The sequence below is a fragment of the Erythrolamprus reginae genome, chromosome 1, assembly GCF_031021105.1.
Source record: "Erythrolamprus reginae isolate rEryReg1 chromosome 1, rEryReg1.hap1, whole genome shotgun sequence".
Taxonomy (NCBI): Eukaryota; Metazoa; Chordata; class Lepidosauria; order Squamata; family Dipsadidae; genus Erythrolamprus; species Erythrolamprus reginae.
This window is the reverse complement of record NC_091950.1, coordinates 5,796,562-5,810,736: the sequence shown is the minus strand read 5'-3', so window position 1 is coordinate 5,810,736 and position 14,175 is coordinate 5,796,562. Positions and strand designations below refer to the sequence as shown.

Sequence of the window (14,175 nt, the reverse complement as noted above, 5' to 3'; positions counted from 1 at the left end):
AAAATAAGAGTTTCCAATTAGAGATTGGAATCAAAGATTCTTGTGCCTCATTATATTCTCTCTAGAATTCAGATTGGGTCTAAATAAGATAATGAAGCATTTGGGGAAAAAGATGCAAACCAAAAGACCAGCCCCAGAGGCCAAGATGGAGAAGATCTCCACAGCCACCATGGACTTCCTTTTGGTGCTCAGGTAGGTGGGGAGGAAGGTGATCCAAACACTGCAAAAGACCAGCATGCTAAAAGTAATGAATTTGGCTTCATTGAAGCTGTCAGGCAATTTCCTAGCCAGAAAGGCCACTGTGAAACAGACAAAGGCCAAGAAATCCAGGTAGGCCAGGACAGTGTAAAACATTGAAGCTGAGCCTTCATTACATTCCAAGATGGTTTCTCCAAACAATGAGTGGAAGTCCAAGTTAGGAAATGGGGGAGATGTGACCAACCAGGTGACACAAAGAACTCCTTGGATCAGGGGACATGCTATGACAATGGAGTTTGTCAGTGGTTTTCCTAAGAGTTTCCTGGTTTTGTTTCCTGGCTTGGTAGCCATGTAGGCCAGAACCACCATGACAGTCTTTGCCAACACAGAGGAAACTGCAAGGGAAAAAAGAATGGCAAAGGCAGTTTGTCGGAAAAGACATATGTACTTTCCAGGCTGACCAATGAAGAGGAAGGAGCAAAGGAAGCAGAGCAGGAGGGAGACCAGGAGGATGTACGTGAGATCTCGGTTGTTGGCTTTGACGATTGGAGTGTTGCGATGCATAAGGAAAATCACCAGGACTGCCAATGTGGTCAAAGAAAGTAAAAGTACTAGACAAGCTAAAGTGTATCCCAGAGTCTCTTGGTAGGAAAGGAAGTGGATCTTCTTGGGAATGCAGTGGTCTTTGTGCTTGTTGGGATATTGGTCTTCTGGGCAGGGATCACAGTGTGCTGCATCTGAAATCAAGAATGTTTGTGTAAATGATTATACACAAATGATTGCCATGAGCATTATCCTTTGCCCGGAGGTAGCCTGACTGTCCCATTTTCCCCCTTGATTAACCCACAAAGGTAGGGAGGGATGGTCAGGTGCGCACTTTATGGGGCATCAAAAAGGTCAAATCATTCATGATGACCCTGGGGAGATATTAGACAGAGATCAAGGTGGCATTTTCAGTTTGCTTACAGGGAAGAAAATCTCTCTGTCCAGTCAATGACAACTTCCACCATTAATATAACTTGCAGTTTGAACAAAAAAATCTATCAAGTTTCCCCTCACATTTTATACTGAAACCCCAAGAAAGCAGATAGATCTGTCAGACATGAACCTTTAAAAAAAATGTATATTATCTATGGGATATTTCTCAATCAACATCTTCGCTTTATACTTCACATCTGCTCATTTAGACTTTCTTTGCAGGAAAGAGTTCCTTTAAAGAAACATCATGTTTATTATTATTATTATTATTATTATTATTATTATTATTATTATTATTATTATTTATTAGAGCGGCTCACAACAGGTAATACATGAGATACAAATCCAATATTAAAAACAATTTTAAAAACCCTTATAAAATACAGTCATACAATCCAAACAAACCATAAATAAAATGGAACAGCTGGGGGAATGTCAGTTTCCCCAAGCTTGGCGAAATAGGTGGGCTTTTGGAAGTTTGCAAAAGGCAAGGAGGGTAGAGGCAGTCCTAATCTCTGGGTAGAGTTGATTCCAAAGGGCGGGGGCCGCCACAGAGAAGGCTCTCCCCCTGTGTCCTGCCAGATGACATTATTTTGTCGATGGGACCCCGAGAAGGCCAACTCTCTGGGACATAATCAGTCACTGGGATTCTGGTCCGATGCCATGTAGGACTTTATAGGTCATAACCAACACTTTGAATTGTGACCGGAAACTGATTGGCAGCCAGTGCAGACTGCGGAGTGTTGATGTGACATGGGCATATCTGGGAAAGCCAATTATTGCTCTCGCGGCCGCATTCTCCATGATTTGAAGTTTCCAAACAATTTTCAAAGGTAGCTCCATGTAGAGAGCATTACAGTAGTCGAACCTTGAGGTGATGAGGGCATGAGTGACTATGAGCAGTGACTCCCTGTCCAAATAGGGCCACAATTGGTGCACCAGATGAACCTGGGTAAATGCCCTCCTCGCCACAGCCGAAAGATGGTGCTCTAATGTCAGCTGTGGATCAAGGAGGAGGTCCAAATTGCAGACCTTCTCCGACGGGGTCAATAACTCCCCCCCCCAGGGTAATGGATGGACAGATGGAATTGCCTTTGGGAGGCAAAACCCACAGCCACTCCATCTTATCAGGGTTGAGTTTGAGCCTGTTGACACCCATCCAGACCCCAAGAGCCTCCAGGTACTGACACATCACTTCTACTGCTTCACTGACTGGACATGGGTTGGAGATGTACAACTGGGTATCATTAGTGTACTGATGATACCTCACCCCATGCCCTTGAATGATCTCCCCCAGTGGTTTCATGTAGATATTGAATAGCAGGGGGGAGAGGACTGACCCCTGAGGCACCCCACAGGGGAGAGACCTTGAAGTCGAACTCTCACCCCCCACTTACACTGACTGTGACCGATCGGAGAGGTAGGAGGAGAACCACTGAAGAACAGTGCCTCCCACTCCCAACCCCTCCAGCTGGCATAGCAGGATACCATGGTCGATGGTATCAAAAGCCTCTGAGAGGTTGAGAAGCACCAGGACAGAGGACAAGCCCCTGTCCCAGGCCCACCAGAGATCATCCATCAGTATGACCAAAGCGGTTTCCATGCTGTAGCTGGGCCTGAATCCCTACTGTTGAGGACCTAGATAATTGGAGCGATACCACCTTCTTGACGACCTTCCCCATAAAGGGAAGGATGGAGAGTGGATGATAGTTATTAACACGGCTGGGTCCAGGGATGGCTTCTTGAGGAGGGGTCGAACAAGTGCCTCCCTGTAGGGAGCCGGGAAGGACCCCCCAGAGAAGCATTGACAATCTCCTGGACCCGAAACCAGCCAAGAAGGACACGGATCCAGTAAACAGGTGGCGGAACTCACAGCCTTGTCCTTGTTCTTGTTGTTCTTATATAGGTTGATCAATTTTCTGGGAGTTTAATAGAGCTGACAGAAGAGGTATAGATAAATATCTTGAAGTACAACCCTCAGTTCTTTAGGTAAGACTAGAAGTTGGTATTCCCAATTGGATTTGGCAATGGGTGCAAAAAAGTTAGTAGGGAACCTGAAAATTGAGTCCTGAAATTACACTGCAGTAATTTGTAAGAGACAGGGAAGGTGGGATGAGAAAAGTTTAGATCCATAAATTAAAAGTTTTTTTCTGAAAAATATGAACACTTTGTAGCATATCAATCTTACCAAAAATAACAAAGATTTTGATCTAATGAATAATTTCCTTAATTCTGGATTATCATCATTTCAATGTGCTCTACCTCTTTGATTAGAAATGGTCCCTCCTGAACAAGGTTTACATTGGTAGCAGCAAACCTGCTCCCCCTCTGGAACTCTTTTTCTCTTCCCTCATGGCACCTCTCCATGCCACATCTGGCAAAGGGCACCTTCTAAAAGAGAAAAGAAAAATAATTTACATGGCAGAATATCAGGGATGGTATTCAACTGGTTCAGATCAGTTTTGGGCAAAGTAGTAGAGGCAATTTGAATTGGTTCACCAAACTGGTAAAAGCCAGCCCTGGTTGGCCCCACTCACACCTGCCAGATTGTCCGCTCAACCCTTCTGGTCACTTGTCAGTCACCCATTCCAGCTGTTTGCCACTCATCCCTTACAACCAGTCACCAGTTGCCCCTTCTGACCACATGCCACTCGCCCCTTACACCCGCTCGCCCTGTCCACAACCCATCCCACCCTATATATGCTGCCTTCACCACGTGGCCCAGCTAATTGCTTAACCAGGAATCTCACCCACTCAGCTCAACTCACCAAAGGTAAGCCATTCATGATGCCCATTCGCCCTTTGCCTTGGGTCAGGGGTTAGGGTCTAGGGATGGGCCATTCCCCAAGGCTCCGGAGCCACCGCCTGCTTGCCTCCCACCTTGGCCTGGTTTGTTTATTTATACGATTGGAACATATATGCCACCCCTCTCCGAGGATTCAGGGCAGATTACAACAAATAAAAGTACAGAATAAACAAATTCAGATTCAAAGTCCAATATTAAATAATTTAAAAACCCAATTAGTAATCTTAAAAAAACCATTTTAAAAAATCATACACTCACACTCATTCACACCACAATCAACTTTGAAAATGTCCAAAGATACTTCACCAGAAGAGCCCTTCACTCCTCCACTCGAAACATAATATCCTACAAGACTAGACTTTCAATCCTGGGCCTAGAAATAAAAACCAACAAGCTCAGGGAGCACCAAGGACCCGATAGTCTTCCTCCTCCTCCTCCTCCTCCTCCTCCTCCTCCTCCTCCTCCTCCTCTCTGCAAGCACTCTCTCCCTTCTAGCATGGATGATGTTTCCTAGTTGGGTCATGAAATGTCTACAAAAACTAACCAAGTTCAAGAGAGCACCAAGGACCCCAGTTCTCCCATCTCCTTCTCCTCCTCCCTCCTTCCTAGCATTGATAATATTACCTAGTTGGGTCATGAAAGGCCTGCGAGAAATCCACAGTTTGCCTCTGCCTTTGTTCCCTTTTGTAACTGTAGCCCTCATTATGGGAACAACACCCAGCCCTCATTCTGTGGACCACACCCAAACACAGGTGACACCATAATCATAGTTGATAATCCCTTAAGTGAGCCCTACGTTGCATTGCTCTATGGCTATGCATATTAACTATCTGTTCAGCATCCGAATCCAAAGAAGAGAGGCTATCCGACAGGCTGCCTGCTAAATCCCCTGGGCTGTCTGCCAGTTCCTGTGGGCTGTCTGCCAACTCCTCTGAACCATCGGCCTCATTCTCTGGGCTGTCTGCCACATTTTCCTGGCTGTCAGCCAGGCTTTCACAATCACTTTATGATGCATCTCTCACATATGTGGGGGCAACATCTGGCCCAGGCCTGATTCAATAGACCCATTTTCCAGTTAGAAGGAAGGAAGTTTGGTGTTCTCATGAGAGAACAAACCTTTCCGTACATTTAGGACATTTCCTTCCAGCTCACCTTTGAGGCCCAGACAATAGCATCAGAGTTAATGGTGAAATCCTGGCCTGGGGGAGCTCCAGGATCTATTTTTCCAACTTTCATGGGTACTAAAGACCAATTAGGAAAGAGAAGCCAGTTGATAAGATCATAACGAGGAGATCCCAGTCCATTTCCCGAGAAGGAGATTTCTTCTCCAGCACTGTTGTTGAACTGGACATTCATCAAATAGGGAAGAATCTAAAAGAAAAGAGACCTTTAGGAATGAGAGAAGTTCACTGAGAACCACAAATGTGACATCAGGGCTTCTCTCTTTCTGAGATGGACACCAAAGGCACTCCCTCAATGGAGACCTGAGCAATCAGAAGTACAGTGTAACACCAAATATTTGTCCCCTTCCCGAACACTACAAAAGATTTTCTTCATCATTGAGTATGGCATTTCAACTACAGTTTTAAGAAAATTACAGAGTTACCTATCTACAAATACTTTAAAATCATATTCCAAAGTTTATTGCTCCTGGGATACTTGGCTGTATAATTTTTTAAAGGTTTGCTTTGGCCCAACTGTACACAACAATTGAATTTTTTGAGTGGTTAAATAACTGACATCAGAATAATGAACAACTCTGCTAACTGTCTCTAACTGATTGTCAAAGAGAAAATAATCCAGGTCTGGTCAAGCAGATAGAAGTGCCTTCTCAAGGTTGTCTCTTCTGTGTTCAGACAGGTCCAATGTTTAACCTTTGAGGCAAAATGTTTTGAGGAACTCATTAGGACCAGTTTGATTCTTACTTTGTGTGCTGAAGTTGAGATAGGGTGCTGTTACACACAAGCAGGTAAATTGGCAAACTGAACAAGGCAAGATCACTCAGGATGCTGAACCATAGAACCATAAACAAGGTTAAAAAGTATCTTTTTAGAAGTTGAGTTCAAACTACAACCTATCAAAAACGGTACCAAAAAATCCATATTAGAAACACTAGTTAAAATAGGGAGGAAAATGGTAATGGAACACCTCTCCACCCTAGATGAATTCAAATGACTAGGACTAGAAGGATTACACCCCAAGGTTCTGAAGGAACTGGCAGACGAGATCTCAGAACCACTGAACTATATCCTTCAACGATCCTGCAGCACCAGGGAATTGCCAGAGGACTGGAACAGAGCTAAAGAGCAAAAAAGGTGGAGTTTCGAGGACTTCAGTGTTTTTGTGATGCTGCGATTTCGCTGAGGCTCCCCTCACTGGGAAACCCCACCTCCGGACTTCCATTGACAGTGAAGCACCCATTTTTAGGCTGCTGGGATTCCCTGCTGGGATTCCCCTGCAGCATCGCAAAAACACGGAAGTCCCATGAAGGGGAGCCACAGGGGAATCCCAGCAGCGCAAAAACAGGCACTTCGACTGGCAAAAGGGATGAATTTTGGGCTTGCATGCATTAATCGCTTTTCCATTGATTCCTATGGGAAACTTTTCACCTTACGAACCTAGTCTTGGAACCAATTAAGTTCATAAGACAAGGTATCACTGTACTTATTTGTTTGTTTAAATGTTGTACTTACATCTTATAAGACAAACAACAAAACATAACATAACATAACTCCTCATCCCGTTTGAACTGTTATCAGCACAGTTCATTCTTTATATAATTATACGACCTGTAACATCAGCAGTTGTTGTACGATTGTTCTATAGTTCCAGTAAAACTAAGGTCAAGTTGTTACTATATATCATAATCTTATGAATAAAATTAATTCTTGGAACATCGGGTTTTTATTTACAGCTATTATCTCTTCTCCTATCCACCCAAGTATAAAATTTCTCCCAAATTTCATAATACTTTGATTCATCTTTATTTTTGAGCTTTTGAGTCAGTTTATCCATTTCTGTACAATCATAAATCTTTTTAATCATTTCTCTCTCTGATGGTATTTCTTCATTTTTCCAGTTTTGCGCTATAGTTATTCTGATTGCTGTAATTATTTATTTATTTATTAGATTTCTAATAGCAATAACAAAACAATGTAAAACAAATCTAATAATTTAAAAAAACATTAAAAACCCCATTATTAAAAGCAAACATACACACAATCATACCATGTATAAGCTGTATAGGTCCAGGGGTGATGTCTCAATTCCCCCGAGCCTGACGGCAGAGGTGAGTTTTAAGAAGTTTACGAAAGGCAAGGAGGGTGGGGGTAGTTCTAATCTCTGGGGGGAGCTGGTTCCAGAGGGTCAGGGCCACCACAGAGAAGGCTCTTCCTCTGGGTCCCACCACACAACATTGTTTAGTTGACGGGATGTGGAGAAGGCCAACTCTGTGGGACCTAACTGGTCACTGGGATTCATGTGGCAGAAGGTGGTCCTGTAGATATTCTGGTGCGATGCCATGAAGGGCTTTATAGGTCATAACCAACACTTTGAATTGTGACCAGAAACTGATCAGCAACCAATGCAGACTGCGGAGTGTTGGTGTGACATGGGCAAACTTAGGGAAGCCCATGATTGCTCTTGCAGCTGCATTCTGCATGATCTAAAGTTTCCGAACACTTTTCAAAGGTAGCCCCATGTAGAGAGCATTACAGTAGTTGAACCTCGAGGTGATGAGGGCATGAGTGACTGTGAGTAGTGACTCCCGGTCCAGATATGGCCACAACTGGTGCACCAGGCGAACCTGGGCAAATGTCCCCCTCGCCACAGCTGAAAGATGGTTCTCTAATGTGAGCTGTGGATCGAGGAGGACACCCAAGTTATGGACCCTCTCTGAGGGGGTCAATAATTCCCCCGCCCAGGGTTATGGATGGACAGATGGAATTGTCCCTTGGAGGCAGAACCCACAGCCACTCCGTCTAATCCAGGTTCAGCTTGAGTCTGTTGTGTGCTGTATCAAGTAGTAATAGTCCTTTTTGATTTTCAGATCTATTATGCCTAAAAGAAACGTTTCTCGTTTTAATATAAGTTTTAATTTAGTCATTTCGAAAATCCATAATTTTACTTTTTTCCATACAGTCAAACCTCGTCTTACGAACCTAATTGGTTCCCGGGGGAGGTTCGTAAGACGAAAGGTTCGTAAGACGAAACATTGTTTCCCATAGGAAACAAGGTAAAGTCAATTAATCCGTGCAACCAAAAAAAAAACCCGCAAAAAAAATGCTGCCGCCCGGCTGTCACCTTGTTTTCAAAGGTGACAGCTGGGCGGCGGGGCTTCCCAGCACCCCCCCAACCCCGAACTTTTGCCGAACTTCCAGGTTCAGGGTTCAGGGGGGTGCTGGGAAGCCGCACGGCTGTTTTAAAAGGTCACAGCCGGGCTGGGGGGCTTCCCAGCACCCCCCGAACCCCGAACCCGGACGTTTGGCAAAAGTTCGGGGTTCGGGGGGGTGCTGGGAAGCCCCCCAGCACGGCTGTGACCTTTTAAAACAGCCGTGCGGCTTCCCAGCTGTCTCCCGAAGCTGAACACCAAAGCCGAACTTCCGCGTTCGGCGTTCGGAGACAGCTGGGAAGCCGCGTGGCTGTTTTAAAAGGTCACAGCCGGGCTGGGGGGCTTCCCAGCACCCCCCCCCGAATCCCAAACCCGGAAGTTCGGCAAAAGTTCGGGGTTCAGGGAGGTGCTGGGAAGCCCCCCAGCCCGGCTGTGATCTTTTAAAACAGCCGCGCAGCTTCCCAGCTGTCTCCGAACGCCGAACGCAGAAGTTCGGCTTTGGCGTTCGGCTTCGGGAGACAGCTGGGAAGCCGCGCAGCGGTTTTAAAAGGTCACAGCCGCGCTGGGGGGCTTCCCAGCACCCCCCCCAAACTCCAAACCCGGAAGTTCGGCAAAAGTTCAGGGTTCGGGGGGGGTGATGGGAAGCCCCCCAGCACGGCTGTGACCTTTTAAAACAGCCGTGCGGCTTCCCAGCTGTCTCCTGAAGCCGAACGCCAAAGCCGAACTTCCGCGTTCGGCGTTCGGAGACAGCTGGGAAGCCGCGCGGCTGTTTTAAAAGGTCACAGCCGGGCTGGGGGGCTTCCCAACAACCTCCCGAACCGAACCCGGGGTTCAAAAATTTTTTGCCTCTTCTTACGACCTTTTTTCGAGTTACGAACCGGTGTTCGGGAGGCTGCTGGGAAGCCCCGCCGCCCGGCTGTCACCTTTTAAAACAGCCGCGCGGCTTCCCAGCTGTCTCCAAACGCCGGTTCGTAACTCGAAAAAAGTTCGTAAGAAGAGGCAAAATTTTTCTGAACCCCGGGTTCGTATCACGAGTTGTTCGTAAGACGAGGGGTTCGTATCTTGAGGTACCACTGTATTTTCTTTATTTTGGGGCATGTCCACCACATGTGGAAGAATGTTCCATTTTTATTTCTACATCTCCAAAATTTGGTTTCAAATTTGGATATATTTTTGCTATTCTAGCTGGTGCAAGATGCCATATGTAAAACATTTTTTGAATATTCTCTTTGTACGAAATAGATTTTGTCATTTTATAATTTTTCCACATTGAGTCCCATTGTTCTAAATAGATGGTATGTCCCACCTTTTTTGCCCAGCAGATCATATTTCCATAACTATTTCTGTTTCCATTTTGTATTCAATCAGAAAGTTATATGTTCTGGTTATAAAATTTTTGCTATTCTAGCTGGTGCAAGATGCCATATGTAAAACATTTTTTGAATATTCTCTTTGTATGAAATAGATTTTGTCATTTTATAATTTTTCCACATTGAGTCCCATTGTTCTAAATTGATGGTATGTCCCACCTTTTTTGCCCAGCAGATCATATTTCCATTAACTATTTCTGTTTCCATTTTGTATTCAATCAGAAAGTTATATGTTCTGGTTATAAAAATTTTCTCTTGGCCTAATATTAATTTGTCCAATATTGAGTCTTTTTCTTGAATTCCATTATTTTTCTTACCTTTCTGCCATTTTGTCTGAATTTGACTATATGGCCACCACTCAATAATAATATTTTGCTCTTCCAATTGTTGTCTTGTTTTAATATTGTGTCTCTCATCTAATATCTGACTGTAATTCACCATTTTTTTAACTGAGGAGTGTTTGGGTGTGTTAGTGCCTCCATACTGGAGTACCACCTTGGTGTTCCTTCTTAATTTTTGTCCAAATCTCCAGTAATGAATCTCTAATTATATGTTTTTTTAAATATGTTGGGGTTTAATTTTTTTCATTCCAAAAGAATCCATGCCACCCTTGTAAAATGTCGTGTCCCTCCAATGCTAACATTTTAGGACCTTATTGGTAAGTCTTTCCTCTGTAGAACACATTGAGAAGAGTTTTGTTTCCTTCTCTTTTCCCTTCTCTACCCCATTTGAACAAAACATCATTCATTCTTTCATTCATTCATTAATTAATTAATTAATTAATTAATTCACATTACTGTTTTTTAAATAATCAATAATTTACAGTATAATGAATACAGCTGGAAGGGACTTTGAGGGTCTTCTAGTCTAGCCCCCAGCCTCCAGTGATGAAGCACCCATGATTTCTGGAGGCATGCTGTTCCAGTGGTGAATTATCTGAACTGTTAGAAAGCTTCTCTCTTTGACTAGTTTCCAAAAATTTAATTTGTTCTGAGATGGAATGCTCCTTCTCTAAAGATCTGTGGACCAGTGACATAAATTACCTGCCATGCCTGGTTATATGATCTCTTCTTTCCCATCCTCCACATGGCTGGTTGGGATCCTGATCCACACATTGTACGTAATGCATGTGCCACAGCATAGATGGCATTGTAGATGTTGTACCTTTCACCTGTCAGGCTTGTTTCAAAAATGAAAGCTGGGATATTCTGGAAATTCTCCTTGCCTGTACAAGGCTTCTCTCCTTTTGGGAGGATTTTCCCTTCTTTAGGGATATTGCAGTGAAAGACTCGTTTCCACCACAGTGGGAGAAAGACATTCCCTTGTGAGTTCAAAGGGTCTAAAGAATGGAGGAAATGTCTGAATTCTGAGACACCCCCAGTGTGGTCCCTAAATTGCAATGCCCTATCTTCATCCCTTTGTGAGAATTTCCATATAACACAAATTTCCAATGAGAAGTTAGAATCCAAACATTCTGAAGTTGCGTCTTATAAACATCTTGGTAGGTATAAAGAAACGACAACAAATGTGCAGTGGTAGCAGAGTTTCCGAACATAATAATCACTTCAACTTCCAACCACCTTAAGAAGGAAGAAATGAATTGGTTTTGTAAATTATCTTGATCATCCGAAACCAGCATTTCATTGAAGGCCAGACAGATCTCCTTCTCCTTGAGCATCGGCATCAGAGTTGAGATAAAATATTCTCCGCTCTCACTTTCCGAGGCCAGAAGTCCAACCCAGTTCCACTGGAAATGCTGGAATAGCTGGACTAAACCCACACACTGAGCAAATTCCTTGGGATTGATCCTGAAGAAGGAAGGATAAACTCTTCTGTCTTCCTGATGGAGCTCAAAGCCAACACCTAGCTGGAGAAAATGAGAATTTTCATTCAAGGACTGTTTATGGTGACTTTGGAGGCCACCATTGTGTGGGAATTGCCCCACCAGTCAGGCTGACTAATGTTGAGTGATAGGCTTCCTCTTCCTCCCTCCTTAGGAAGAGCCAACAGTCACCTTTTTTGGTTGTTACATGACAGAAGGGAAGAAACCATCAATCCCATACAAGAATGAACTTTACTGAAAACTTAGCTATTGTTGTTAGCCGCCCCGAGTCTATGGAGAGGGGCGGCATACAAATCCAATAAATTATTATTATTATTATTATTATTATTATTATTATTATCATTATTATCATTATTATCATTATTATCATTATTATTATCATTATTATTATTATTATTATTATTATTATTATTATTATTATTAGCTACAGTTTTATCGATAATAAATTCTGAAGTGATTACTTTACAACATTTCAGCATTATCTCACTGTCTCTTTGGGGCTGTATAAAATATAACCTCACACGTAAAAATAAAAATGCATTCAACTACAGGAGAGGCTGTCTAAGTCACACACTCCCAAGCTGTTCCCACCCGCAATATCTTTAGTTTCTGTGTGTGCTTCCATTGCTTGATTAATCCATACTCCCCCCAGAGATTAGGACTGCCCCCACCCTCCTTGCCTTTCGCAAACTCCTAAAAACTCACCTTTGTCGCCAGGCATGGAGAAATTGATTCCGCTCGGCCGCTCCATTTTATGTATGGTTTGTTTGGGTTGCATGAATGTTTTTAATCACAGGCTTTTTAACTGCTCTGCTTTTTTAATCATTGGATTTGTATTTTGTGTTCCTGTTGTGAGCCGCTCCGAGTCTTCGGAGAGGGATGGCATACAAATGTAATAATAACAATAACAATAACAATAATAATAATAATAATAATAATAATAATAATAATAATAATAATAATACTGCATCCAAGGAGCCCACTTACCTGTGGGACCTTGAAGATACTGAAGATGGAGGTCATCTGTCTTGAAGTTTTGGGGTTGTCCCCTCCCATGACAGAGAACAAGATATCCTTCCTGTCACATTTGTAACCTGGAACCATTTTGCCTCGAGTGGACAGCAGAGAGAGGGTGAAGAAGAAAAACTTCTTTTGTTTCTGGCTATTTTCATGGATGCTGTAACCAAATGTGATGTTGGGGAGGAGAGCCAGAACCTTCTTGACTTCTGTAACTGCAAACATCAAAGCCAGGAAATACTGGTAATTCTGGAGTATGGGTCTAGTAGTGAGAGAACATAGAACATAGAATAACAGAGCTGGAAGGGATCTTGAAACATTGCAGACAAGAGGATGTCCAGTGTCTTCTTCAAAGCCTCCAGTGATGGGGCATGAACATTAAAAGAAAACCAGTGTCTGCTGGTAGAGTTTGCCTTGCCGTATTTTTAGTTTTGCTTGCAACAGCAAATCCCAACTTTCATTTAAAATCAACATGCCTTGATTAAACATCTATGGGTTCAGAGAAACGAGAAAACTTTTTCTTCATATCCTGACCTTGTACACTCTTGTATGATCTCTCTCTCTCATTTTCATTTTGCCCTAGTGATCTTTATCCTTCAATATTACTCGTCTTCCACCCTATTCATTGTGGAGTAGCTTTTTTAGGACAAGTAACCATTACTGAGCAGAAGACACTTAAGGGTGCGATAGAACACCATTTTATGAGCAATGCTCTTTCCAAAACTGAGATTTTTTTTGTTTTACAATACTCTGGAGAAGGGCTGAGCTTGTATTTGAGATTTCCATCATGGCTTTCTAAACACCATGAACAACACCATCAATCTGTAAAGTGTTCTCCCTCCCCATTTTTTTATGGTTGATAATCATCCTGATGTAAATTATTTATAGAGTTTTCCTCTTTATTGAGGAAAGAACAAACTAGAATAAGCATTTCTGAAAATAGGCCCTGAATCCAAAACAATAAAAACAATTATATACATCTTTTTTTTCCAGGTGAGACTTACAAAATTCGAGTAGAAAGAAAGTCTGGGTTGATTCGAAAGTTTGGAATTCTGGAAGCAATAAGAGCTACCAAGTTAAAATTCCCACCAATCATGAGATCGCCAGGCATGTAATGTTCCCATTCATCCTGAATCTGTAAAGAGTCTGTTAATGTACATATAGTTGGAATTTTCTTAGCAGTAATTGGAGGCAGGAGGCTGAAGAGCAGCAGCAGGTAAGAAAGTCCAGACATTGTCACCTTCCCTTCTGGATGAAGAATCAAGGCTTGTGCAGAAGCTTGTAGGTAGCAAATAGATTCCTTAGCAGAACAGAAATTCGTCATGTCATATGGAAGATCTCAGAGAAAATTGATCTGGTTCATTTATCTGATTAGTGTATTTTTGTATTTATTCATTTGCAATTTATCCCTATATACACACCCATCAATCTCATTCCAAAATGAGATCATCAATCAATTAATAAACTACCATTATATCAATCATGCTTTCTCTTACCTGTGTTTGGGCTTTGACACAAAAGCCAGCTGAGTCTCACCAAAGCTCAGAGTTAGCTCTTTGGAAGACTAGACCAGATCCCCCTACAACCACCACCACTGAGAGAACTGAGGACATATTTTTTTAAACAAGTTTTA

General features: G+C 42.8%; 1 protein-coding gene across 1 annotated transcript; it reads right to left on the bottom strand.

Annotated features, from left to right (window-relative positions):
* Positions 1–30: 30 nt before the first annotated feature.
* Positions 31–13,776, bottom strand: LOC139158184 (vomeronasal type-2 receptor 26-like). The gene is made up of 5 exons (XM_070735603.1): positions 13,632–13,776; positions 12,513–12,757; positions 5,135–5,353; positions 4,779–4,956; positions 31–935 (listed from the first exon to the last, which is right to left on the bottom strand). The coding sequence occupies exons 1-5, from the start codon at positions 13,774–13,776 to the stop codon at positions 31–33; spliced, it is 1,692 nt and encodes a 563-aa protein (XP_070591704.1).
* Positions 13,777–14,175: the final 399 nt, after the last annotated feature.